Consider the following 26,239-nt stretch of genomic DNA (forward strand, 5'->3'; position numbering starts at 1 on the left):
ACACAAATAAATATGGTTTGTAGGTATTGGAATAATGAAAGATCACCAATACTACTTACAGACCTGCTTTTGAAAATGTTTTGAGGCTAGAAGGTGATCTGACGATTTCTAGTGTCTGCAGGATTTAAATTGTATTATGTAGGTCTAAATTTAAGCTTTGAGACTAGCCAATTTGGCTAAAATTACTGTTGTTTTTCTCTAAAAGAAAATGAACTTCTTTCAATATTCCTTTTTAGGTCACCTACTATGGCTGGAGGCCTGTTTGCCATGGATCGTGAGTACTTTAATGAACTTGGACAATATGATAGTGGCATGGACATCTGGGGAGGAGAAAATCTGGAAATATCTTTTCGGGTAATCTAGCTTGTATGTTTATTGGAGTATGAACCTCAGTGTCTGGCTGCTTCTCTTCCCTATGTACAATTTCTTTAGTGCTGGAATAGCTATTTGCACACAGAAATTGGCACTTTTATTCCCAGGAAGGATGCCTTCAGCGCACAGTAATTGCCTTTACAATAATCTTCAAGTTAAGTTTTAATGGGAAGATTAAAGAGAACTTTGAGCTCTGTAGTTAAATGTTTGTGGCTTTTTCTTTGTTTGGTGGAGCATTTCATAATACCTGTAGAGAAGCATAAGAAAAGAATAATCATGCAAATTTCTGAAATTAGTTTACAAGCAGTGTCTAATGAATTTCACGAGTCAGGTAAAAAGATGCATGGCTCACAGCAACGTTGATAATAAGTAAGCTGCTTATATTTCCTTAGACATGTATGGGGCTTTTCAGACACTTCAGCTTCCTTTTTGAGGGCCTGGAAATGTAAATACTTTATAATTAAATTAAAAGTCATGTAGAGGAGTCAGCTTGGTTAGGAAAATAATGAGAAAGTTGTAATCAGGAGATTTGGAAGTGATACTTCATTGGGCTTCCTATATTTTATCTCATCTTCCCTGTCACTCCACTGAAAGAAAAACAACTTTTTGTGCTCAATGTCATGTTTACCTCTTCACTTTTGTAAAGGGGATTCATCAACAGGTTTGACAAGATTCTGCCTGAAAATGAGATGCTATCATGACAAATATGAAAAGGGGATTAAAAAGTGAAGTTATAAAAAAAAAACACCACCAAAAAAACCCAAAACCAAACACACAACTCCCAAAACTTTAGAGAAATCTGTCAAATTGGGTCATTAGAGAAATCAAGATTAGAGCTCAAAAATAAGAACTGGCATTTCATAAATTTGAGTGATGTTAAAGGGATATTTACTGAATAAATAAAATCTTTCAAGTTTTCCATACAAAATATAATTATTAGCTATCTGAGTAGAAGTGTATGGAGTATGAGGAAATTATCGTTATTACTGTGTAATACACAGTTGCAATAAAAAGGGCTTTGAAAAATTGGAGTATATTCAGAGAGCTTTATAAGGTCTGGGAGCCCCCCCCTCTCCCTGGGGGAGAGTTGTAAAGAACTTTAGTCTTTATCTTATCCAGGAGGAGTTTTAAAAGTAACTTGATTATAAACTGCTAATGTGAGAAGATTTTTCTGAGATCAGAGAACACATTAGTCCAACAAAGGGCCAATGGTGATAACTTGCTGGAACCTTAAGTTTAAAAAGAAATTTAAAAAAATAAATGAGAGTGTAAATGAAATCTAGATCTGGGGTGCAATGGAGCTGGATTAAGGCACCTAAATGTAGTATCTGAATGTGAACAGTATTTGTGACATATTCTGTTATATATTAAGTATATAACATATACTTAACAGAAATAAACAGCTGTGTAAAATAGGTGCTTATACTTAGTTGAAAGCTCTCCAGGCTCCCTTGATGATGCAGACTGATCTTCATTATCTGTTGTGGAAGTGTGGACATGTAATTCTCATGTAGGCAAAGAAATTTAGATCTCTTAATCTGCAAGTTGAATCCCAGCCCATGTATTTCAGTGTTTTCTAATCGGTCAATAGAGCATAAAATTTTAGAAAATTTACTATTTGTTTTGTGAAAGCCATGATGTGTTATGTGGAAAGTGTGATGATATGACAAAAATAGTCTTTTCTAACATGAAGTGTGGACATGTAATTCTCATGTAGGCAAAGAAATTTAGATCTCTTAATCTGCAAGTTGAATCCCAGCCCATGTATTTCAGTGTTTTCTAATCGGTCAATAGAGCATAAAATTTTAGAAAACTTACTATTTGTTTTGTGAAAGCCATGATGTGTTATGTGGAAAGTGTGATGATATGACAAAAATAGTCTTTTCTAACATGAAGATTTGTTAATTTAACTTGTCAGAAGGCATGACATGTAGGACAATATTGCTGACACCTAATTGCATCATCATGTTTACACCTACCCAAGTATCTCTTGAAGAAGGGGAGGAGGTAGTGAGCCTTGTCCGCATACGTACAATGAGGTATGTTCTGGTTTTCTATGGACAGATCTGGATGTGTGGTGGTAGACTTCTGATCATCCCCTGCTCCAGGGTGGGACACATTTTCCGTAAAAGACGTCCCTATGGCTCACCGGGGGGACAGGACACTATGGCTCATAACTCACTGAGGCTGGCACATGTGTGGATGGATGAATATAAGGTAAGAGTCAATTCTAGGTCATGAAATAATGTTATTAACTGGCTTGTTTGTCAAAGGACTGTATCACAGTGGGGTCTGTTAGCATCCCTAAGGGGGTCTTCCTTCCATAGTCTGATTTCCTAATGTTAATTTTGGTATGAATTCTTAAATTCTGTAGGACTGTCGTTTGGCTTTTGAGTGCTTGAGTCTACTCCCTGTTACTTCTGCTGCCTGCAGGAGATTCAGTTTTATGCCTTTTTAATGATGACGAATGAGTTCTTCTAAGCTCTGCATTGCTTTGTGTCCAAATCGGTATTAACATGGCAGCCATATACTACTGCTATATGCCTTCAGGTAGTTTCCATGTTGGTGAGACAGATTCTGTTGGTTGGTTGCTTGCTTTCTGTTTTAATTAGCAGTCTGATTCTTAGTCTGTCTTGCCCTGGAACATCAATCAGGATTGACTTCTGGATTCAAGGGCAAGTGTATTCCTTCCTTGCCTTTGGATCTTGGTACTGATGGTTTTAAATGTAGATCAGGCTTTTTGTGAAGCCCTGATCTCTGTGATACTTGAGGACACTTTGCCTTGTGAGACCATAGGATGTGCTGCATGGCCAGCTCCTGTGGTCCCTCCAATTTCTATACAAGACATATTTTATTAACTGTATATTCTGTAGATGTTTATGTTTCAAACCCCATCCTTTATCTCAGTCGGTTTGAGGAACCTATTAGGGGTCATTAATTTTTATCTCTGTTCTCCATCTCCATAATGCATTGGTAGATTTGATCTATCACTTTCCCTTTTATTGGTGTCTGGGCACAGTTTTGTGATTAATGATGGCATTCTCTGAAGCTTGGAATTGAGAGTGTTTTTTATAATTTCCAGCTAATACTGCTTTGTCCAACAAGGACTTAAACTGCTGATTCTAGCAGTCTCTTATCACAGACTTGTGCCTGAACTTTTCCAGCCGTTTCTAATCTAATTCTCTGATAGTTGCCAGAGACTGTCATTATGACAGATTTATGTATGGAAGGCAAGCCTGGAAATCACTTTTGTTTTTATAAGTGTAATGCAAATATTTAGGGCCAGTATCATTTACTGAACTGATTGTATGATGAATAGTACAAAGATAAGCCTTAAAGGACCTGTTCTGTAGCAAAGAGCAAATACCAGTATTGAATAATAAAATTGCATAATGGAAGGGAAACAGCAACATTTTCATAGCTGTCAAAAGCAAAATGTAAAAGTAAGTTCCTGTATACAATGGAAATAAATAATGCAGAAAAGGCAGGATACTAAAATTTGAACTTTAACCAGGAAAGAGGCAACTGGAATAGCAGAGCTACTTTTTTGAGGCAGACCAATTTCTGATAGTGATGTCCAGTCTATCTCCAAACTTCCTCAGAGTTGTCCAACAGTTCAATGTACTCAATGCTTCCCCCCTCTCTGCTGTTAAAATAGCAGTGATACATCAAGCGCATCTAAGTGCTCAAAGATCTTGATAAGGACAGATGTGTAATTTATCTTGAGATGACGCTGTCTGTCATCCGAATATCAAAGACTGGAGTAGGTAATTGAAAACTGTCAGAACCACATTACGGTAAGTAAATTCCAGATGTCTACTAGAGATTAATCCAACAAAATACCATAGCTCAGTGCCCTGAAAACTGATTTCTATATAACATCTAGTAAACTAGTTAATGTGCAAATACAATGCCTTTTCTATGAGCTCTGTAAATCTAGCTGGAATTAAAGAGTCTGCAAGGGGATTTTTCTTCTAGTTTTGGTAATAGTATTCATGCCACAATACATTCATGAATTCCTCTTTGTCCCCGTGGTCTCTGCATTAGAGTTGAACAGCACATAAGATTGAGCTGGAATCTTAATCCATCCTTGCCTAACCAGGTACAATTCCAAGTATAATCATAAATTAGAACATGAAAAAATAACATTGCAGGAGCCTTTCTGGGGATGATGCAGTTGAAGGGAAGAAACTGGGCTTCACAGAAAGCCCAGGTGACAGTTCTGATTCTTCATGTGAATAAATGCATGGTCCCACTGAACTTCACAAGACAGTCCCATTTATAGGTCTATTCTGATATGGAATTTTTTTTTGTCCTGGTAACTTGTAAAGTTGGAAGGTGTTGTGGTTTAGCTTCGGTTGGCAACTAAGCACCACATAGCCGCTTCCTCACCCTCCCCCCTCCCGGTGGCATGGGGGAGAGAATCTGAAGAGTAAAAGTAAGAAAACTCATGGGCTGAGGTAAGAGCAGTTTAATAATTGAAATAAAATAATAATAATAAAAAATTGTAACGAAAAGGAAAACAATGTGTGAGAGAGAGAGGAACAAAACCCAGGGAAAAACAAACAAACAAGTGATGCAACCGCTCACCACCCGCTGACCGATGCCCAGCCAGTCCCCGAGCAGTGATTGCTGCCCCCCAGCCAACTCCCCCCAATTTATACACTGAGCACAGCGTCATATGGTATGGAATAGCCCTTTGGGCAGTTGGGGTCAGCTGTCCTGGCTGTGCCCCCTCCCAGCTTCTTGTGCACCTGGCAGAGCATGGGGAGCTGCAAAGTCCTTGACCAGTGTGAACATTACTTAGCAACAACTAAACCATCAGTGTGTTATCAACGTTATTCTCATCCTAAATCCAAAACACAGCACTATAGCAGCTACTAGGAAGAAAATTAACTCTATCCCAGCTGAACCAGGACACAAACTTTGCTGTTTCTGATGATTTTCACAACTTGTTTGGTGCTGTGATGTCATTGTTATCCGTAATAACAGGAGCTGAAGTATATGCAGATAGCTGTGATGACGCAAATTGCTAGGCACATCTCTTCCTCAGTTTCCAGAAGGCTGGAAATTGTGGAAGACAAAATACACTTGAACCTCACAACAATGAAAACAATCAATAGGACAGTCAAACTAATTTAAAGAAACCTTGGCCAGATGAAGATGATGACGATATACGCATCTGTTTCTGACCTAATGACTCTAGGGTGCCTTTACTGCCAATGGAGTGTAGGGCTGATTTGTTTCCTCCTCAAGTTGGTATCTAAAAAAGGTGAGCAGATTCATGCCTGAGAAGTGTCTTCATCAAAAAAAGCAGTCTAGAAGGATTAGCTCAGAGTTAGGCAAGATAAATCTCACTTCCTGTGACAATCTAAACACTGGAATTTCCTAATGCCAGTTTCAAACTTAATGGTTGAAAGCATTAGCAAAATGAAATGAAACTTTGGGAGTTCTGCAAACAGGAAAAAGTTGGAAATCAATAATCTGAAATTCTTCTCCCCTTGCTTCCAACCTGTTTCTCTTAAATACAGGAACAGTATTTTGCTTTGAGACCTGAGCTAAGGATGAGGAACTACGGAAATATTACCGACCGTGTAGAATTGAGAAAAAGATTGAACTGCAAGTCATTTAAGTGGTATTTAGATAATATCTATCCTGAGATGCAAATATCTGGGCCCAATGCCAAAGCTCCGCAGCCAGTTTTTATCAATAGAGCACAGAAACGACCGAAAATAATCCAGCGTGGAAGGGTAAGATAAACTTTCTTAAAAATATAGAATTCTGGGTTTTTTAAATTATTTTGAGGTTTTTTTCTGAAAGATTTTCTCAAATACAAGAAAAATAATCTTTTTCCGTAGAGCATAGAGTTTTAGTTTTGCAATAAGCTGTCTTGAAAATAACAGAATTTGTGTCTTTAGACAAAGGCAAATCAGTTTCACTCTGATCTATATTTTGGGTCATTTTCAGACTAGATACTATTCAATGAGGTTTCTTACCTCAAAGCTCTGAGTTACGAAGTTTTGATGTCTTTAGAATGCGCTTTCATGGCTGTTGGCTCTGAAGATGGATTTGGATAGAGAGAAATTTGGCCTCCAATATTAACGCTCTCTTGATTTATGATAAGAGTACAGTGTAATTAGTTTCCAAACTCATTGCTTTTACTGGATAATTTTCTGCAAAGATGAACACTTGCATCTGAGAGTGGTGGCTTTTCTAGTCTTGACTGTTAGATAATGAACAAAAAATGAGTTTTGCTCCTTTTTTCTTCAAAGTAGAAGTGAAGAGATATATTTTTACATGTATTCATGAAGGAAATCATGATTAAATTCATGCCTTAGCTCTGACACCTATGTTTATGGGTTTGTAAGTAGGCAAAGCCAGCATACAGTTGCATTTGTTCTCTCCAGTGCCAAATTCATCTGATGTGTGCTTTTTACGCTTCCAAAAAATAACGGATAACTTCAAACCTGAGACAACTTTCTCAAAGACCTTGAATAAACTGTTTCATGTGCTCATGGGTTATGGTTAGCAGATTCCTTTCTAGCTCAATAATTGGAAGCATTAAGTAGGGATGTAGCCCTCTCCACAAGGTAGCACAGTCTGCAGTAGCTGTCAACAGTTGCTGGTCCTGCAAGTAGATTCAGGCTGGAGGACCTGAGTTCATGCAGAACCTATTGACATAATTAGATTTTTTGCTTGGAAGCAGCTATCTGGGAATCCACAATTGGTGCAGTATTTTTATAATTGTATCCCAGCCAAGCTGTGAAGTTGTTTATTAGGGCAAATGTGTAGTTTCCCTGAATAAAACTGATACAATGGGGTGATGCCCCTAGTTGTTAAATGCTGTTATTCCCCTAGTTAGACCTTCCCTCCCCCACCTCCCCCCCCCCCCCCCCCCCCCCATTAAATTTAATAGCTTTCTGCTTTCATTCAGACAGAAGTTTAACTAAGGAATTGCTGATGTGGGGGAGGCTACTAAGAGATATGAATCCCTCAACAACACTTAAGGGGAAATCTTCCTAGCAATAATTTCCCATGGTTTAATTTGGAGAAAACCTTTGTGCACCCTTTAAGAAGGGGGAGACAAGACACAGAAAAAATGCAGTTCCTTGGCTTGGTTCTCTGGGGTTCAAGAATTATACCCAGCATTGTGTGAGAGAGTCAGCTTTGGCTCTGATGATTCTATAAACTATTTCCAGATGCCTATAAGGAACAGAATGATCAGCCAATGTCACCACTGCGTGCCAGACTCTTTAGGATTCGGGATGAATCACTCCAAATCCCAGCTTATTCTCAAAAACTAATTGGGCCAGAGATAAGTGCTGGTTTGACAGCTGGGGAGAACTGTAATGATCACAAATTGTGACAGTTCTTAACAGTGTTATCAAATGCTGATCATCATGGCCAATAAAAATAAGGACAGAAATCATATAAAACTCATGTAGCTCTATGGTTTGAAAGCCTTCTGTTGAGTGAGGAATGATGAAAATGAGATCTCTCCTAGAAGTCTCTGGGGTGTGAGGAAATGTTACTTAGAAGGTTTTGTGTAATTTGTTTCAGATGTGTGTAGGGAACAGGAGAAACATGGTGCACTTGAGGAGGCTGTTGATGTGCCTTGGGACAGCTGTTTCCAGAAATGGTGTTTAGTGAAGAATATGATTTGGTATTTGCACACTCTAATTTTTGCTATCGTGTGATGGAGCAGTCCTTTCTTTTTATTACTGGAAGTGTCGTTTGGTTTCTAAAAATCTGTAGAATAGATAGAAATGCCGAGACAGCTATGTATGTCTCCATAATAAAATGCAGCTAGCTAATTAATCAGCCTGGCCTTGAGTTCAGGACAGCAAATTCTTTTTTCCTCCACATTCAGCTCCAGATTGGAAATAATTATTTTTAATGTGGTTGCCAGATCTGGGGCCCTGCCATCTCCCGCACACGCCCATTGACTGTCAAATGCACTCCTGTGCACTTGGTAGAGAGCAGGGCTCTGCTGTGAGGAAGGAAATGGCAGAGTTGTGGCCATTGCTGGAATAATTGCTTTTCTCCTTTGTACCCTTGGCTGTGTGGTGCAGTTCTTGATGTGCAGGCAGTGATTGCTGCCTGAATAGCCTGATCCCCACCACACTGGGGGAAGAAGAATAATCAGGCTGAAAAGAAGTCCTCTGCTGGCCACCAGTTAGTTTAGGGCATGTGTATAATTTAAAGCCAGAGTGGAGGTGTTTTATCTTGCACAGTAACTCTGTGGGGTTACATACATCAACATCTTAATGATTCTTGACTCTTGGAATACGGCAACCTAATCCTCAGGCTCTGCATAAAATCTCTTGGGTGACTTTTAGGGTGGGCATCACTGCCCAAACCAGGAGAGATTACTAACTTGCTGGGAACCCCCTTGTTTGCTTTGATGGTATATGCTTACAGGTTTGCATCCCAGGACAGGCTCCTGACCTGAATCTAGTCCCCTGATACAACATTACTCCAAATCAGACTAGGCAGTGCATTTGAACTGGAATGAGCATTTGGGCCTCTGTAAAATTTTCCCTTCTTCCCTGATCTGTCATTAAAATAACTTAGCTGATAACTATGGCGCTTCAGTTACCTGAACACTCTTGAAAATCAATTTGCAAACAAAATTAAGTCTCTGAAGTTGCTTGTATTTATGTAATTCCTTCTTCTTTTTCAAAGAGGCGGTCCTGCTTCATGAAGAGAGGCTGTGGGATGAGAGTTATGTTTAAGCTAAACTGTAGGAAAATGTTGTTTATACAATACAGTTGATATTCCTGAGCTAGTGACTACCTGGAACCTGAGACTTTCACGGAGGGTGAAGAGGGGAAAGAAACTTGACAGAGTATGGCTAGCATGTGCTGAGCCATGTTGTGTGTACTGCACTTGTACCATAAAGAGGGAAATCTTGATGTAATTAGAAAGCAAAATGGAACTATTTAATGCTGGTTTTTCTCCAAATTATCTGAAAAACAAAATGATATTTTTAAAAGGGAAAGAGTCTTTTTTTTTTTTTTTTTTAATTGCGGGTTGGTTGTTTTTTTGTGAGCACACTGAGTTCTAGGGCTTCCAAAGCATTACCATATGTTCCCTTTGGTATGTGATGTTTGTTATTTACTCAGTTCATCAAACTCTTTTCCTTTCATAGTTGTATCACCTTCAAACCAACAAATGCCTGGTCGCCCAGGGCCACCCAAGTCAGAAAGGAGGCCTGGTAGTGGTTCGGGAATGTGACTACAATGATCAAAACCAGGTATGATATTCCGAATTATATTGAATAGTGATTCACATCTTCCAAACTGCTAATATGTTCTCCTGCTGGCAAAGTGCTCTAGTATAACATCTCATCAGCAAGCAGGCTGATTTCAGAGTATCGTTCAAACCGCAAGGCTGGCCAAGGAAACTGTGGATCTTGCTGCTCTGTACCTACTAATGCTGAGTGTTGGATATTATAATCTCCTATCTTTATGGCATAGATCTCAGTATATGCCTTAAGACTCTCCTGAAGTGGCTCCTGATGGGTTCATAATCCACTGATTGACACTTCAGAATTTGTAGAAGCTCTTTCAGTCGGTTCCTCATACCAGGATTTAAGGCAGCCTTTTCCTGGCCTGCTGTTCTTTGTTTACTGTACAACTAGTCCTCTGCTGCTGGAGTGGCTGTAGTTTGGGGTGAATGAATGATTTGTTGTTATCTTTAAATAGAAGGAATTATAATGAATTTAGAAAATTCTTTGGTTACAGGTGAGGATTAATTGGGGATGGATGTGAAAATCTAATGAGAGTTTTTATGTTACTATATGAAGCCTTTGCTATTCCACTTCTATTCTTCCAGGCAACAGAAATTCAGGACTTGGATAAAAAAACCTCCAGGGTAGAGAGATCTTCACCTAATGGCATAAAGACTTTTACCTAGCTAAGAACTACATTGAGAACATTATGATTTAGGAGCCCATGGGACCCAAGTCTAAAAACTAGATCTCATTTAAAGAGAAAAGTAATCAAAGACACAAAGTAAATGGACCATGGGAATGTAATGCAGCGTAGCTTTACCAAAGGTGGGTTGTACTAGACTAACTTGCTACTTTATGAAATGGGCAGTAGTTTTCAGGATATAGAAACTGCAGAAGTAGAAGCAGGATGATTTGTAATAGTCCCAAACAAAAAGTTGTGTGCTTTGTCAACTAACGGGACTTTCTGCCTCCTACCTGTGGTCTCGCCAGTTGAATGTGAGAGAGGGAGACAGTGCAATGGGTGTTAGCCAGTGTCTGGGTAAGTGTGGCTGGCTGTAGGCACGTGGTCTCCAGTTGCCACTTAGACAGGACCAAACAATACATCCCTGCACTTTGCCTGTGGAGTACTGAGTAATCATCTCTATTACCAAATTGTAGGTCCCTGTTTTAAAGGTGGATGAATTTAAGCTGGAATGGGATTCAGGGTTTTCCTATGTGATCTCTTCCATTAGCTGCAAGAAAGTCAGCCAGTCTTACTGCCTGTGTAAATGTAATAGTAGCTGGCACCAGTGATTGTACATTTACAGTGCTAGAGGTGTAATGCTGCTTTCTGAGTGAGATTCAGTCTGTGAGTGAGAAAGGAGCAATGCCTTCCAGAGGATGATGTCCACAGTAAGAACAGATGGGTCCTCACAGTTACTGTTTCACTTCTCCTTCCTGCAATATTTCTAATAGTGAGCTGCCACATGGCTGAAGGAGGAAGTCTGTTGTTTTTCCTTATCAAAACCTTTTTCTGACACATCCCCCCCCCCCCCGGAGACAGAAACTTCAGTTAGCCTTTTGGTGTTGAGAAAGACAAATGAATGCTCAGCTCGTTGATCTTTGGCTTCTATTCTCATGAATCTAGTTTACTAGTGGTAAAAGAAGCAATTAGTTCTCATAAAAAAAACCTGGCTGTGCTATCTTCTTTCACAGTGATTTTGTTCTCCAACCAAGTATGTTAACCAACACTATGGTTTTCTGCCATCAGACTTATTTTGTTCTCCTAATAAATCCCAAGAGTACATTCAGCCAGCTTGCTTTCATATCCTCTTGAACAATCTTGCTATAGATACATGAGAACAATGTAGAGAAAGATGACACTTAATTAACAGCTTCTGCCTGTAAAAATAGCAAGAAATTTCCTGACTGTTGGAAGCTTTTAACTGTCATTTCTGGTAACACTCAACCCATTGGGATTTTCAGCTGATTTTTGCTCTAAAAGCATCTGGTTTATGCCTTTGGCCTAATAAGAAAGCCTGTGTTGGGTCTGGTGAAGGCAGGTACCCAGCTATCTTGTCCCTTGGATGCCCACCGGCAGCAAGTTAAATGTGTGTTGCTAATACACGCAGTGCAGACATTTATTCTGGAAGATACCAATCTACACTTTGCGAGTGGTATTTTTGTGTCTTTGTTTAGTGTTTTTTCTGAGCCAAAGATGGTATTTTTGTAGAATTTTTGCTTTTTCATGAGCGTCTAATTGTATTTTGACCTCATGTAAGCATTTGGCATCCTGTGGGAGTGAGTACCACAGCTTAGCTGTGCTTTCTGTGGGAAATAATTTGGTACCACTTGGTGCTGATTTCATTTGATGCCAGCTAATTTTTCTCTGAGGAACAGGACTAAGTTATCGCTGTTTCTCTCTTTCCAGGCTGCTTTTGCTCTGTGAATAGGTAACACCCTCCCTTGAAAAATACATGCTACTGCTCAGTAAGTTGAAGGACCAAGGTGCAGTCTACCTGGAAAAACATACAAAGGGATGGGAAAACAAAACTGAGCTGCCTTAAGACTCATTGACTGCAGTTCTCTTGGTTGGAAAATGATCTTCTGTGTAATCTTTTGACTGGAAAATGGTCTTCTGTGTAACATAGATGATTCATCCATGTGAGAGCTGACCTTAAAAAGTGGGTGTCTGGGGAAAGCAGACTCACTGAAGTAATGAGATTGGCCTTACAAGCAAGTCTGTTTTGCCTTTAGTTTATGCTTGCTTTGTTTTCTCTAGCCTTCGTGGCTGCTAAGAAATTTCAGATTCTCACTTAACTCCTTGATTTAAAAGAAATACCAGATGTTGTGTAACTTGCAGTTGTATCACCGTTATGGGTAATACTTTTAATTGAAGTTGACTTAGATGATCATCATTAAGTAGTTAAAAATTACTCAAGCACATCCAACTATCCTGTTTTCTAGGACTTGACATGATAGTGACATTCAATTCATCTTTTTGCTATAGAAAGGAAAAGCAATAAAGGAAGTGGTTCTCACAGGTGATGCATCTAGAAAATATTTTAAAAATTTGTGTTTTTCTCTAAGTTTTCATTAAAACTAGGATGTTTCATTAATTGTAACAGAAATACGCAGTCTGGGATCACACTGGGGATTGAACACAAACTTAGCAGTAAGTGATGAAAATTTTGTAGTTAGAAATAGCACAAGTAGAAGAGGTGGCAGGATTTTGGAGAATGAAGGGCAGTGCACAGAGGTCAGAAAAAGCAGAAAAATTGATTGTGAATTTTGCAAACAGAAAACTAACATGGAATGAGAAATTTTGTAGTTGAAGAGTGGTCGTGTGAAGGGAACTGCCAAGATTGCCAAAGTAAACACTCTCCTGAAATTCAGTAGCGTGTCTGACCTCTTTGTGGAAACAAAACTGAGAATGCACAAGGTAGTGCACACCACAAAAACTTCAGTGTTGAAGGAGGATAGAAAATATTTAGGCACATGGAAAGATCATCATGAAAGACTGGAGATGTCTGAAAAGTGGAAGTAGGAAACTGTGGTGTAGATTCTACCCAAAACCATCACACCAAGGTTAATCAGGTGGTGATTAGGAGACAAGGATGCTGAGGCAGGCTTTTGGCTAGATACTGCCCTAAAGGAGGAGGAGTAGAAGTAGTTACTGACAAACTTGGAAGAGGAGCATCAAAGAACACTGAAAAGGAAGGTTTTGGAGTGAAGGCCAACATGGGACTAACTAGTGGGAGTGTTTGTGATCTAACAGCTAAAAGAAGATTGGGTTTGTTACATAGCTAACATGTACTTGCCTTCTTCCTGACCTAAATGCTTAAAGCCAAGTTCCTTTTCTGAAAAATCTCCTCTTAAAGTCCACTGAATTATGTGGATTTTTCTACTGTTTGTTTTCAAATATGCTAGGTGGACTCTTAAGCTTTACTTCCTGTGTTGTTATAACCTCTCCTCTGTGCGTTTACTTCATTTCAATAATTTAACCTTTCTCTTACTTAGCAATATTTAAGCTTTAAAAATGTGACTGTTGCCATTCCAGCTGGGGATGGTGCTAAGGTGTCTAAGCATGTGAATCTGTGCTCTGGGCCTTTAAAAGATAACCGATTTGAGCAGGGAATTTCAGAAAAGCTTTGTTAACAGTCTTGTAGCACTTCATAAATGTAAGAATACATACTTTATAAACTGGTCAAGAGTCAGAGTCTAGAAGGATGTGCTCACACGTGCAGTTCTTCTGTGAGATCTTTCTCTCTAAAACTCTAGATCGTGGCTGTTAGTTCGCTTTTCTGATACAACACATGTCTAGAGTGAGCGTGAAGATGTTCAGATCAAGTCTGCTTGCTGCTTTTCCATAAACTATTGAAGGAACACAATTCTTGGGTCCCTCTAACAATTGTTATGAAACATCAGCAACACACTGAACCGTGAAACACAAAGCATTTATCTGCTTTGGAACGACCTTCAGGAGGACATTGGGTTTTCAGGGTAGCAATAGCTTAAAATAATGATTATAGACCACCAAACTTTGCTGTTTCTGATGATTTTCACAAGTCATTTGGTGCTGTGATGTCATTGTGATCCATAATAACAGGAGCTCAAGTATATGCAGATAGCTGCAATGGTGCAAATTGGTAGGCACATCTCTTCCTCAGTGCTGAGGCTGAATTTTTGTCTTTTAGAAACTGTCTGACAGAATAATACAGTACTGCCAATCTAAGCAACAGATTGTAACTGATGAAAGTACTGGAATGCTTCTTCTGTCGGCATGGTTCACGGCAGGGATTTTCTTTCACACAAAGGGCTGTTTCTGTAGTAGTTACGGTCTTGTATTTACTGAAAATTTTCAATGCATTCCTCTAATGCTAATGCAATTTGCAGACCAAATAAGAGTGTATATCCACAAAGCTTTGCCAGTTGGCCAGCCATGCCTTTTGCTACACTCCACTGCACTCTGAAAGCCAAAGGATAGGGTGTATTTCCTATCATTTTGAAATATTTATTCGCTAGGATCAGTGAGCTTCCCTTTTTTACCTACTACAGATTCTTTGATTTATTGTTTTTTTTTCCCCTAGGTCAGGTGATGGGTTTTGTTTTAATATAGCTGTCTGTATTGACAGTGGACTCAATCTTCTATAGGTAATTCAATTTTTTCAAAAGGAAATGACAGTATGGGCCATCCTCCTAGATGATGAGGCACTGTTCGAGCCCTTTCCTCACTTCAGTTTCCTCTGAAGTACTTCAGCTAGCTGTTATCTATTTACATTAATTAATCTCACTGTAGGAATAATTTAAGCTTTCACAAAAAAAAAAGTTCAGTAACACAGCCCTGTATCTCTTTATTATGGGGAAAAAATAATCCCAGAGGGGGATCACTGGGATATAGGGGTTTACGGAGGGAGTGAAAAGCATGTCTCCTTTACCAGCAGTGGCAACCTGAAACCAGTTGGAAATCCAAATATTGGTAAAATGAGAGGGCAAAAAAGCTCCACTATCCAGTCTTCAGCAATGTGACACTGCTGTGCTTGCAAGGAGTTAAACTGTAGTCATCACTGAAACTCTTCATTAAGCTGTACATGAAGAGAAGCTCTGTTTCTACCCACCTGTCTGTATGTAAATGAGATTAATGAAGTCATCTTAGCAATCAATCCAGGAGAAGGCTGGGTGATTTATTGGTGTTACATGGGGGTGAAGTAAAATCCTGAAGGTACTGGAAGCCCTAGGAAACCTCAGTCTTAAATCTGCAAATAATCTGAACTACCTTTTCAGGGGACTAAATTCAAAATCCAGTTCTTCCTAAGCTGCACCTGTGTAAAAAAAAAAAAAAAAAAAAAAAAAAAAGTTTATACTAACAGAGTTCATACTTTGGACCTCCTCCCATTTATTTTGTCCATGAGACCTACTCTGCTACGCATCTGTCTGTAGGTGACCAGAAGGGTACACACACTGGCTTTGCTCTAGCAGTGAGAACACTTACCCCAGATCTGTAGGTCCCATTTCCACTATGGGAATGTTGAACCAGCTGCTGCGGTCCGGGTGACTAACACAAGCAGGACCTCTGTGCCCCTGTAGCCAAAGGTGAAGGCATTGACCCTGATGGGTGGGAGACTTGGGCAGGCATCTGAGCACTGCCAAACCTGAAATGCTTTGCCTTAGGGGAGATCTCTACATGCTCCAGGGACACCTAGGACCTCAGAAGGTTGGTCAGCAGCTGAATGGGCTGCTGCACTCCAAGACTGAAGGGGTCTTTGCACCTTTCCTCTTACTCTGTTGCCTGTGTTGAGAGGCAGGGAGAAAAGAGCTGCTAGAAAGAGGCCAATCCTACAGCAGTCACAAAATTAAATCATTTATTTAACCCAAAACTTGATCAATTTCATTATGGAGAGAGGTTTTTCCGTAACATCTGCCATTTAGGTTTTATTTGAAAACAGAAACAAGTCATTATATTCTAATTGCATCCCAGTGTTTTTCTTTGACTCCAGTGAAAATGGTCAGTGATTTCCTTAGACCTGTGGAGCAGATCAGTCATTAGCATGTGTCTCGGGGGGACAGCAATTAAAGGTGCTGCTTTCCTCTTTGGTGGGAGCTGGGCACAATTCCATTTTTAGAAACTGAAATCTGACAGTGATGCTCTCCTAGGAAGGAGAATTAGGAAGTAGACGCAGGATAAAAATATCTTGCACCTTGTCTGTTACTTTTTAAAAATAAAATAAATTTTTAAAATGTCATTTTTTTGTAGAAAATACGTAGGAGGATAAAACAAGACATTACTTAGAACTGAGGTATAAATCCTAGACAGGCATCTTCTTGAGTATAGACTTTTGATATTGTGCTTGAGCCTGAACCCAAGCAAGTCATGGACAAAAAGAAAATGAGAGCAGTTTATTCTCCTTGTAGATCAGATACCAGTGGTGCTGGCTGCCAGGAGATGTTTCCTTCCTATACTGGGCTGCTGTTCCTTTCAGCCTGTAACAATGAGAGCTACATCTCACCCTTCCAGTCTTCAGCAGCAAAGTAGTTAATAAATTTTGGAGTATGCAAAGGCTTGCAGTTACAGAACAAAAAAACCCATGGGGTGGCTTTGCTTTCCTTGTGCTTGAATCTGTTAATAATCTGCAAGTTCATCCTGATACTCTAATCTGAATTTGGAACCATAATGTGTCCCAAATTCAGGCCTTTTTTTCCCCCTCTTTCCTTTGTTTGCTACACCAAACACATAATTAGTTTGAAATTAATTGTGGCCGTCTTGTATAAGCCTTTCTGGAGAAGTATCACACTGGATTTAACCACTGTTGTGTGTTCTTTGCCATTACTCAGCTTTTGATTAAAGGTCTGCCCCCTGTGTCACTGCAGCCTTCTCTCTCAATTGTTACCAGTTTCATCTGTTGTTTGGATTTGGCTCCATTCTTCTTTTTTTAATAATACTCTTCTGGCAAGTTCTGCTATTTCTCCATTCCCTTCTCCTCTTTAATCTTGCCATGCTTTCTTTCTCATGACAGGGTTTAAACAGAAGAACTATGTTTGAAGGCACAGAATGCCTGAGATTAGGACAAATTTTAATGTTAATACCTGCACGTCCTCAAAGGAGTCCTTCACTGTATTACAATAGTCACTGTGATAATGAATGAGCTGTATGCTTTTCAATCCAACTGAGGCAGTGTCCTGAATCACAGCTCCCTCCAGAAGGCTGGTTTTAGTTTCATCAGACAAAAAAAAAAAATATCAGAATTTGTTTTATTTGCCTTTGTTTTATTTTATTTTATTTATTTGATATTCTACACTCTGAGTGTGAAACTCATGCAGACTTGGCGGGGGGCGGGGAGAGGATCACACAGTGGGCATGGCTACTGCAGCACTGAGCAGTGTGAAATCAGAACAGGGCTGGAAGAAGAGTGCAGCAGAACTTAGCGTGCCTGTAGGTACAGGTACTTCTGGTACAGTTATGAGGGGCTCAATTCCCTCTCATTCACAGAGGCAGAAGTCAGGGGGAAGGGAGTTGATGGTGGCAAGTGAGGCAGATGAGCAGGGGTGCTCCTTGTACATCCCAGCCTGGGGTCGGGTCTGGGAATGGCGGCAGACTGAGAGACATGGCCAGCTATGCTGTCACCTGCTCAGCATCCAGAGAGGTTGGGAGATGCTGTCCAGATGCCAGGTGAATGTAGGGGCCCCACTCCGCATGCAGAAAATAGCAGTTTGGTGTTTAGCCAGATGGTCTCAGTATATTCCCTGCACTGCAGAGTTACAGTTTTCACATATTTCCTCCTCCTTTTCCCTACCCCTGTCTAACCTGGGGTATTTTGAGGTGCACACACCAAAGATTATCTATTTCTTTGCTTTCTGGCCCAAGGATCAGTCTCCCGTTGTTTATGAGAGCTCCAGGTCCTCTGCCTAACTGATACTGGCCCAGGACTTTGCAGGCCTGAAGGTGCTTAGGGGTGGAGGCGGGACCAGCAGCTCCTGCAGTTAGACCAGACTGATGGTCCAGCTTCCCTGAACCTTCAGCTGTGTCAGACCTGCCTTGCTCCAAAGCAAGGTTTAGGCAGCCCAGTGAGAGCTAGCAGGGTATAGGCATGAACTACAGCAACCGAAGGTGCCTGACGGTATTTTATACCAACAATAAAAATACCTGCTTGTGCCCAAGTAGCACATGGGAGAGGACAAACTGACAGGTTGAGTGTGTCCTTGCTTCCTGTTAGAGGTGATGATGGTTTTCAGTGTGGTAACGGAGAAACTCCTATAATGTCATGTAAATTCAGGAACCCAAATGCAGTTGAAGCTGAAATGTGAACCAATTACATTCTTGCTTTATACATGTGGGCCTCAGAGAGGAGCTGAATACAGTTCCCACCACTATGTGAGCTGCTGGGATATTGCGTCAGTTCTTGAGGTCCAGATCAAGACATTTTCATGTTGGTTCAACAAAAACAAAGTGGGGGTGATGTGGGAGGGCTGGTCTCCCTCTAAGCACGGCACAGCTGGCAAAGGCAGTTTGGCTGGGGAGCAGAGAAGGACAGAAACCTGCCAGTTACGGAGTGTGTAGTTTCAGAACGGGAATGGTGAAGCAGTGATTTCTCTTGCTCCCCGGAGAGCAGCATGGAAAGTTTTAATAGCATCTAGATGTCAGCGATCATCTTCTAATTGAGGGAAGATCTCTGAGCACCAGGCCACCAGCTGCAAGGAGTAGGACCCTGGGACCAGTGTGGGGACTAATGTAGGCTACCTGGCACCAGAATTTGCACAGCTGATTTTGGTTTCTTATCATAAAAGCTGACCCTAGAGTACAATGGTAAATAAATTCCTATGTGTTTATGGACAAATGCAGCAATTTCAAAGAAGACTGGAGATACCTTTTGGCCTTGCGTACCTGCCAAGCTACTTCCCCACAGCTCTTGGGCCACCTGCTGTCACCCAGCATCCTCCTCTGGCCTCCATGCTGGCTCCCTTCGTGGAGTTGAGGCAATCCACCAGCCCCTTCTTCATGACTAAAAGATCCTCTTTGGATAAGGAGATTTACTGCCTGGCTTAATGAGGTGGCTCAGAGAGTGGCTGGTCACCTGCTCGGAGATCCACCGCTTGCCTGTCGCGTTAGCTTGTCTGACTGCCTGGACAGGAGGAACATAGGGCGGCTGCTTAATTTTAAAAATGCCAGTACAGAGCAGGATCACAAGCAGTCCTTTTAGTGCCTCTGCGTGGGCTAACACTGTGTGATGTTGGGAAGGCAATAGAGCACTGCAGTTACATTTCAGTTGCTGGAAAAGAGGCAGGAAAGAGGCAGCGAGCGTTGCGAGGCACGTCTCTGACATCCAGATGCTAAAGTGCCTCCTCTGTAGCTGAACAAAAGATGCAAGGCACCTGCCCTGAAACATTGGGATAAATGTCTGTCTGTCTTCTCTTTCAGGTCTGGATTTACAATGAAGATCACGAGCTGATTTTAAATAATCTCCTTTGCTTGGATGTTTCGGAAACTCGCTCATCCGATCCACCTCGTCTCATGAAATGCCATGGGTCCGGTGGCTCACAGCAGTGGACGTTTGGGGTAAGTGGAGTGGCTGGTATATAGCATGTTGCTTGTAATTAATGTCTCGATAAATTATAATAGCACTAATAGGATATCAAGGTTGAGTTTAATTATGACCAAACCTCAAATATACCAAGCCAATTGTGCTGCACTGGGCCCAGCCCACAGTCCAAGCAGCACGTACAACAGCAGTTACACAGCTTTGGTGGCTGCATTTCAGCCTGAACAAGGCTTTCCTTGAGCTCTGGGACATGCAGGCATTTTCCTTTGCAACATAGGAAGGTTTCTGCAGCCCTGTTTAGCCTTTTTTCTGTTTGTCGCAGCCACCTGCAGCGCTGTGGCTCACAGGGATGTGTCAGAGAGAACAAATCCACCCCACAGCTCTTTGTTGTGTTTCATTTGCAGGACTGGGAGACAGGAGCAGTCCATGTGGTGATTTCTGCTTAATGCTTGAAGAAACATAGGGCAGAGCCGAGGATTGAGAGGAGGTTTTTTGCAGTTGCTTCTGCCCTATAATAGTATCTTGTTAGTTTAATGGTTTAGAGTCTGGAGCGGCTGGTTTCACAAAACTGAGCCAGTGCTGCATACACATGAAATTTGGCTCCTGGGTATTAACTCAGAAGCTGCCCCCTCACGTGCCCTCCGCATAGCAGTGAGTCTGCGGTACAAACTTCGTTGAACAAAGAGGAGGGCACTGCCAGAACTGCCTGTTGCACTTCAACGACAGCTCTGCATAAACTGTCTTGGGTTCATACCGTGCTGCCCGTTGGCAGCACGAGTTCCTAAGTGCAGTCAAATAAGGAAGGCTGTTGCAGTCCAGGATGGTTTGGAGATAAAGAGGCAGATACCGCGTGTGCCCAGGGTTGTGCATGTCTGACGCTTGCACCAGCAGTGCCACAGCTGCAAATGGTAGTGGGAGTAGTGAGCTGAAAAATTCTGCTGCTGCTGCTAAGAGATTATTCCGGGTTCTTCAGCCTGAGTTAGCGGACAAAGATTTTACAAGACTGAGAGAACAGACGATAGAATGGCCGTTGAAATTCAATGCACAGTTATTGTCAGGTGACACCTGTGATGGTGGGGGAGGAATCTGGGCTTCATGTGTGAAATGTGGGCTTGGAGCTGGCGATTGCCACTGGGGCTGTGGGAGGTGGATCTGTAACAGCGTCACGCTGGTGCTCATTAATGATCAACAACAAAAGAAAGTGAATCAAATACTAGGATTGATTAGGAAAGGAATAGGGACCACAGCAGAGAAATGTCATCGCGCCACTGTACGGCACGTGCTGGTCGTCTCCTCTCAGACTGAATTAGGGCTGGGGCATGATCAGAGATGGGTGGCAGGGCAATTGGAGGTGTGGGGCACCTTTCACATGAGGAGTTTGTGAGCAGGCTGTGGGACTCTAGATTAGAGAGGTGAAGGCTTGGGGGGGGAAATACATTAGGTGTGTGAGTCATTGGTACAGAGAAGGGCTAACCGTGCACTGTCGGTTACAGCACAAGACTGGGGGCGGGGGGGTATTCTGGAGGAGCGTTGTGCATTCTTGGCATGTTCTCCTGCTTCACTGGACATCTGCTTATGGCCGTAAGCAGTGACACAGAGCCTGGTGCGACTGTTCTCATGTATCTGCTCCCTCCATGCAGGAGAGCAGGAGCTCGCTGCCCGTGGGAGCTGTTGGGGCTGTGCAGAGCGTCCTTTCCAGACAGAAAAGGGGCCACCAAAGCAACTGCAACAAGCTGTTAGTGGGGAGAGATGACAGGGACCTCGGGGCGGGGGGGAGGGAAGAGAAGAGAAGAAGGATCTGTTTCCTTCTCACAGTTGACTAGGGTCTGGCCTTGCCCTGGCTGTTGCGACCCACCATGCACAAGAGACCTGTCACCCTGCGTGGCAGCTCCGCAGCACGTGGATGCTGAGGGCAGTGGCCTTGCTAAGGCTTGGCCAGATGCAGAGCAGGGACCCGGCTGTAGCCTTGTGGGCTCCCTCTTTGCTGAGTGCTGGGGAATGGTTTTGATCATTTCTCCACCTCATTAAGAGACTACGGTATAAACAAAATAAGAACTGGGTCCTCGTAAGGACGTGAGAGGCTTTGTTTCAAGGCCTGAACGTGGTTACGGGGTGTGCTGTACTCTGGCTTTTAAATGCTGCTGCTGTGGGTCTGGTGTGTCAGGGAGGCTGCTGAAAGGCTCATCAGTCAGGAAGGAGCATCCCCTCCCCTTAAGCATTGGTTTCGGCTTCACTCTGACAGTGGAGTAGAACAGAAGTTTTAATAAATAAATCCCATCTGTCTGTCTGTCTCCTCTAGAAAAACAACCGCCTCTACCAGGTCTCCGTGGGGCAGTGCATGAAGGTGGTAGATCCGCTTAGCCACAAAGGGTACGTGACCATGGCCATCTGTGATGGGTCCCTTCCTCAGCAGTGGCATTTTGAGAGCTGAGACAGCGAGGATGCGGCTGAGAAGCGTTAAGCCAAGACCCGATTCCCCTTCAGCCATGATTTTAAGTCATTCTGGAGGGCTGTGTGAGGAGCCCGTAGCTGCTACACCTGGCACAACCATTGCAAGGACCCTTAGAAATACTCTGCTATGGAGAGCTGTGTGTATGAGAAGGTCCAGGTGGTCACCGGTCCCTGGTCAGGTGCAGCAGTAACAGCAGCAGCCCTACTGCAGAACATCACGTAGAAGTGCAATTTATCAGCGGTTCCTTGGATTATCCTGGATCATTGAACTGTTTTTAAGTAAGAGAAATTATTAGAGCAATGTAATTTAAATTGTGAGATTTTAGCTTTGTGGACCTTTTAAATGACAATGACAGAAAGGAGTCCTCTTCAAGTATTTCATGTGCAGTATCTCATTAATTTACATTTTTAGTATGGTTTTACTGGCCAAATTATTTTTACTTTTTCTGGAAAATATTTTTATTCCCTTTTTTCTTCTGAAAATTGTCATTTGTAATATTTAAATTTAGCGCTCTTAATTTACAATTTTAGGACATTTCATGTAGTTTCAATTCTTAGCTGTCATTCGTCACCTCATATTTAAAACAAAGTAACTATTACAAAGTCTATTTTGATGACTCATGACAGTAGCTGCATCTAAAATAAAGTATCATTTTTTTATTAATCTGTACGGCCTTACTCTTTGTAGCTTTTGGACCAGAAAGCACCAACTAAGAAACTGATGCAAACTAATGTTCACATAATTTGGATCTTCCCTTGTTTTCACTCCCTTTTCTTCACAGCCGGCTCTTTCTCCCTCTCTCACGTCTTGGAAGGTTTGACAGATAATTTCTCTCTTTTGTCTTTTTCCTCCATTTTTCTGTTTCCTTTCCCAAGTTCTTTTATTTCACTCTTTACCTTTCTTTGACTTCCTGCCTCAGCCCCAGATGCTTCTTCAGTGTGTGGAAGCTGCTGCAGAAGAGAAAAGCTGTTCTTACCCAGCGTATTTTTTCTTAGCCACATTGGCCTTGTTTATCACACCACAGCGACCTGCCTTCCCTGGGGAGCGTGCACTCCAGACATCGGCAGCGCCAGGACAGCCTTGCCCTTTCGCTTGGGCAGCAGAAACATTTTCCAATGGCACCAGTTATTGACACTTGGGCAGCGTGAGGCAAATAATGATAATGTCAGAGTAATTATAGACCCATGCCTTCCCACAGAGAGGAGAGATTCACTTGTGACAGATTGCATTTGGTCCTTCAGCCACCTGCCAGGGCAGCCACCCTGGGGGGAGAAGTGCAAAAGGAAGAAAATGAGCAGGTAAGAGTGGTCCCTGGCTGCTCCGCAGCTTCTTGCCTCGTTCAGCAGTCGAGGAAGCGGTGAGTCATGGGCAGGGAGGGACCAGGTAAGCAGGGTTTAATTGTAAACCAGAACAACAGACTGAAGTGGAAGTTCTTCCGGATAAAGCATTACAGTTAGACACCAGCCAAGTTCCTTCCTACTGCCAAAGGTCTCTTAAAAAGCCACCGCAGCCCCCTTCAGCAGCTCTACTTCAGCTGAGGCCTGGGCCATGCGCCTCGCGGGGTCAGGCGGCCCTTGTAGGGGCACCCTGAGTCTTGAAATCAGTTCCCAAATCGCTGTTGCAGGGCTGTGTAGGGCTGCCCAGCCTGTGGGGCTGGAACAGATTCAGGCCGTGCCAGGTCATGGAGGTCTCCAGCTGAACCCTTTCAGCGGCAGCGAGGGAGGTGTAAAACCAGCCAGCTCGAGAGCGGGTTTGGGCTGCCTGTCGTTACACAAAATGCCTGCTTCCTCGGGTGGACACCTGGGTGGCTGTGTGTGGAATTAATTCCAGTCCTTGCTGGGGGTGAAAGGACGGGCTGCAGCTTGGTTTACGCCTGTGGGATTAACCCTGACTGCTCCCACGAGTGAGTGTGGAGCAGCAGTGGGTGCTGGTACAGCTGCTCCAGCTGTGTGCTGGGCTTCCCTGCAGGCTGTGACATTTGTTTTGGCTGTCAAATTGGCTGCGCAGTAGCCTTGCTCTGCCTCTTTTTCTGTGCCCTTTATGATGTCCTTTTAAAAAATAATAAAAAAAATAAAAAAACAGCGAAATCCTCCAACAGGCAAAGCAGAAGTTCGCTTTAAGGTCTGAGTCTGTTGCCACAGAGAATTTTTGACCTTTTGCTCCTGGTGTGGAAATTTGGAGGCTGTGGTCAACAGCTCAATACCTGTGCTCTTTAAGCCTGCAATAATAGACAAGAACGTAGAATTGATGGACCACGGAGTTGCAGCTGGCTTGTTCCTTAATATAAAGAAGATAAACATTCCACCTCACTCTTGTATGAACAATACACTTCTTTTTTTTTTTTTTTTTTTTTTTTTTTTTAAATTGGTGATACCCACCTTGGCAGAGCTGTGTGCGTGGGCCTGTGGTTTCAGCCAGGGCTGTGGGCTGGGCTGAGCCCTCCCACGCAGGCCATGGGGCGCTGGCTCTGTGTGCCCAGCCACTGCCAGCACCGAGGGACTGCTGCTGGTTTCCAGGAACAGGTGGAGGCGATGGCATTAGGGATGGCGTCAGCCCTTTCTGCAGCGAACGATTTTTGGCTGCAGCTGTGTATGTTCAGTGCTGCGGCTGCACAGCTGGGTCATCGCAGGCAAAACTTGAACAAGCGTGGATTATCAATCTATCTTGTCTGTGAACAGCCAGTCCTGACTCAGTTGACCGTTCTCAGCTAGGCCCTGCACGGGCTGCCTGGGATTAAGTGGAAATTCAGTTTGCATCCTGTATGTGCGTGACCGCTCACGGCTGACCCGTGGGAATTTGGCTGAAGAGGAAGGATAGAAGGAAAAGCCTTATCCCGAGTTACGAGCTGTTGCAGCACTCAAGTTTGCCGTTGTCATACGGAGACATTTATTATTTGTAAAGAAACTGTGCCTGGGACTAATTTTTAAGCCTCTGTGTCAAATATGTCCTTCCTGATGACTCATGGAGTTGGTAGTGACCGTGGCTGACAGCCTGAGGCCGAGCGTGGCTCTGCTTCGTGGCTCGTTTCCTTCCCGTTTCTGAGGTTGGCCACGCGGCAGTGCCAGGGCCGAGGTGGGCACTCAGGAGTGAAGCGCAGCTCGAACAGCCACCGCTCCGGCAGCCAAACGCCAGGCCACGAGCTCAGCACCCCTCAGCTCATCCCAGATGTGCCCAGGCCCTGTGCGGACGGCTGCGCTGCCTTCCAGCAGCCACAGTGCATGATACAACGAACACTGGAGAACAGCTTTGGCCTGGCTGGTTCCCACTTCTCGGCAATAAATCTTGGAGCCCTTTTTTAGACTTGACCCAGCACTGAGGTCTTGACAGAAATGTCTGCTGTCAGGCAATTTTGTTGCAGCAGTGGTGTGGGTTAAACCCACCCAGCTGCTCGCTCATCCCCCACCCCCAGTGGGATGGGGGAGAGAAGCAGCAGGGTAAAAGTGAGAAAACTCATGGGTTGAGATAGACAGTTTAATAGGGAAAGCAAAAGCTGCGTGTGCAAGCAAAGCAAAACAAGGAATTCATTCACTCCTTCCCAGGGGCAGGCAGGTGTTCAGCCATCTCCAGGAAAGCAGGGCTCCATCACGCGTAATGGCTATGTGGGAAGACAAACGCCATCACTCCGAATGACCCCCATTTCCTTCTTCTTCCCCAGCTTTCTATGCTGAGCATGACGCCATATGGTATGGAATAGCCCTTTGGTCAGTTGGGGTCAGCTGTCCCAGCCGTGTCCCCTCCCAGCTTCTTGTGCACCCCCAGCCTCCTCGCTGGTGGGGTGGGGTGAGGAGCAGCAAAGGCCTTGACTCTGTGTAAGCACTGCTCAGCAGTAACGAAAACATCCCTGTGTGATCAACACTGTTTCCAGCACAAATCCAAACCATAGCCCCATACTGGCTACTGTGAAGAAAATTAACTCTATCCCCGCCAAACCAGCACAAAGCAGAAGGCAGTATTTCCTCTTTTTTAGCATCTTTCGCCGCTCTCCTGGGGCAGACCTGATTTTAGGGTGTGGTTTCTGGTAGACGCTCAAGACACGGCACCGCAGTGTGAAACTGAGAGTGGAGGTTGCACTGGAGAAGAGGGGAACGCAAATGCTTCTGAAAGCAGCCACCGAAATCCTGAAAGAACTAGAAACCAGCCGCCCCGAATGAAAACAGGAAGATATAA

At 43.0% G+C, this 26,239-nt stretch overlaps 1 protein-coding gene across 3 annotated transcripts in view; it reads left to right on the forward strand.

Annotated features, from left to right (window-relative positions):
* The window catches only part of GALNT11 (polypeptide N-acetylgalactosaminyltransferase 11), a 56,318-nt gene extending 33,583 nt beyond the window's left edge, over nt 1–22,735 (forward strand). The window contains exons 7-12 of one of the 3 annotated variants that reach the window (XM_075492350.1): nt 237–354; nt 2,437–2,589; nt 5,904–6,122; nt 9,524–9,628; nt 19,500–19,637; nt 21,920–22,735. In XM_075492350.1, the coding sequence (XP_075348465.1) occupies nt 237–354; nt 2,437–2,589; nt 5,904–6,122; nt 9,524–9,628; nt 19,500–19,637; nt 21,920–22,051 (865 nt within the window). In that variant the 3' untranslated portion in view covers nt 22,052–22,735. The remainder of the gene's footprint in view (nt 1–236; nt 355–2,436; nt 2,590–5,903; nt 6,123–9,523; nt 9,629–19,499; nt 19,638–21,919) is intronic. The other 2 variants (XM_075492351.1, XM_075492352.1) reach the window with 2 other exon arrangements.
* The last annotated feature ends 3,504 nt before the right edge of the window (nt 22,736–26,239 follow it).

Source organism: Mycteria americana, chromosome 2 (genome assembly GCF_035582795.1).
Source record: "Mycteria americana isolate JAX WOST 10 ecotype Jacksonville Zoo and Gardens chromosome 2, USCA_MyAme_1.0, whole genome shotgun sequence".
Classification (NCBI taxonomy): domain Eukaryota; kingdom Metazoa; phylum Chordata; class Aves; order Ciconiiformes; family Ciconiidae; genus Mycteria; species Mycteria americana.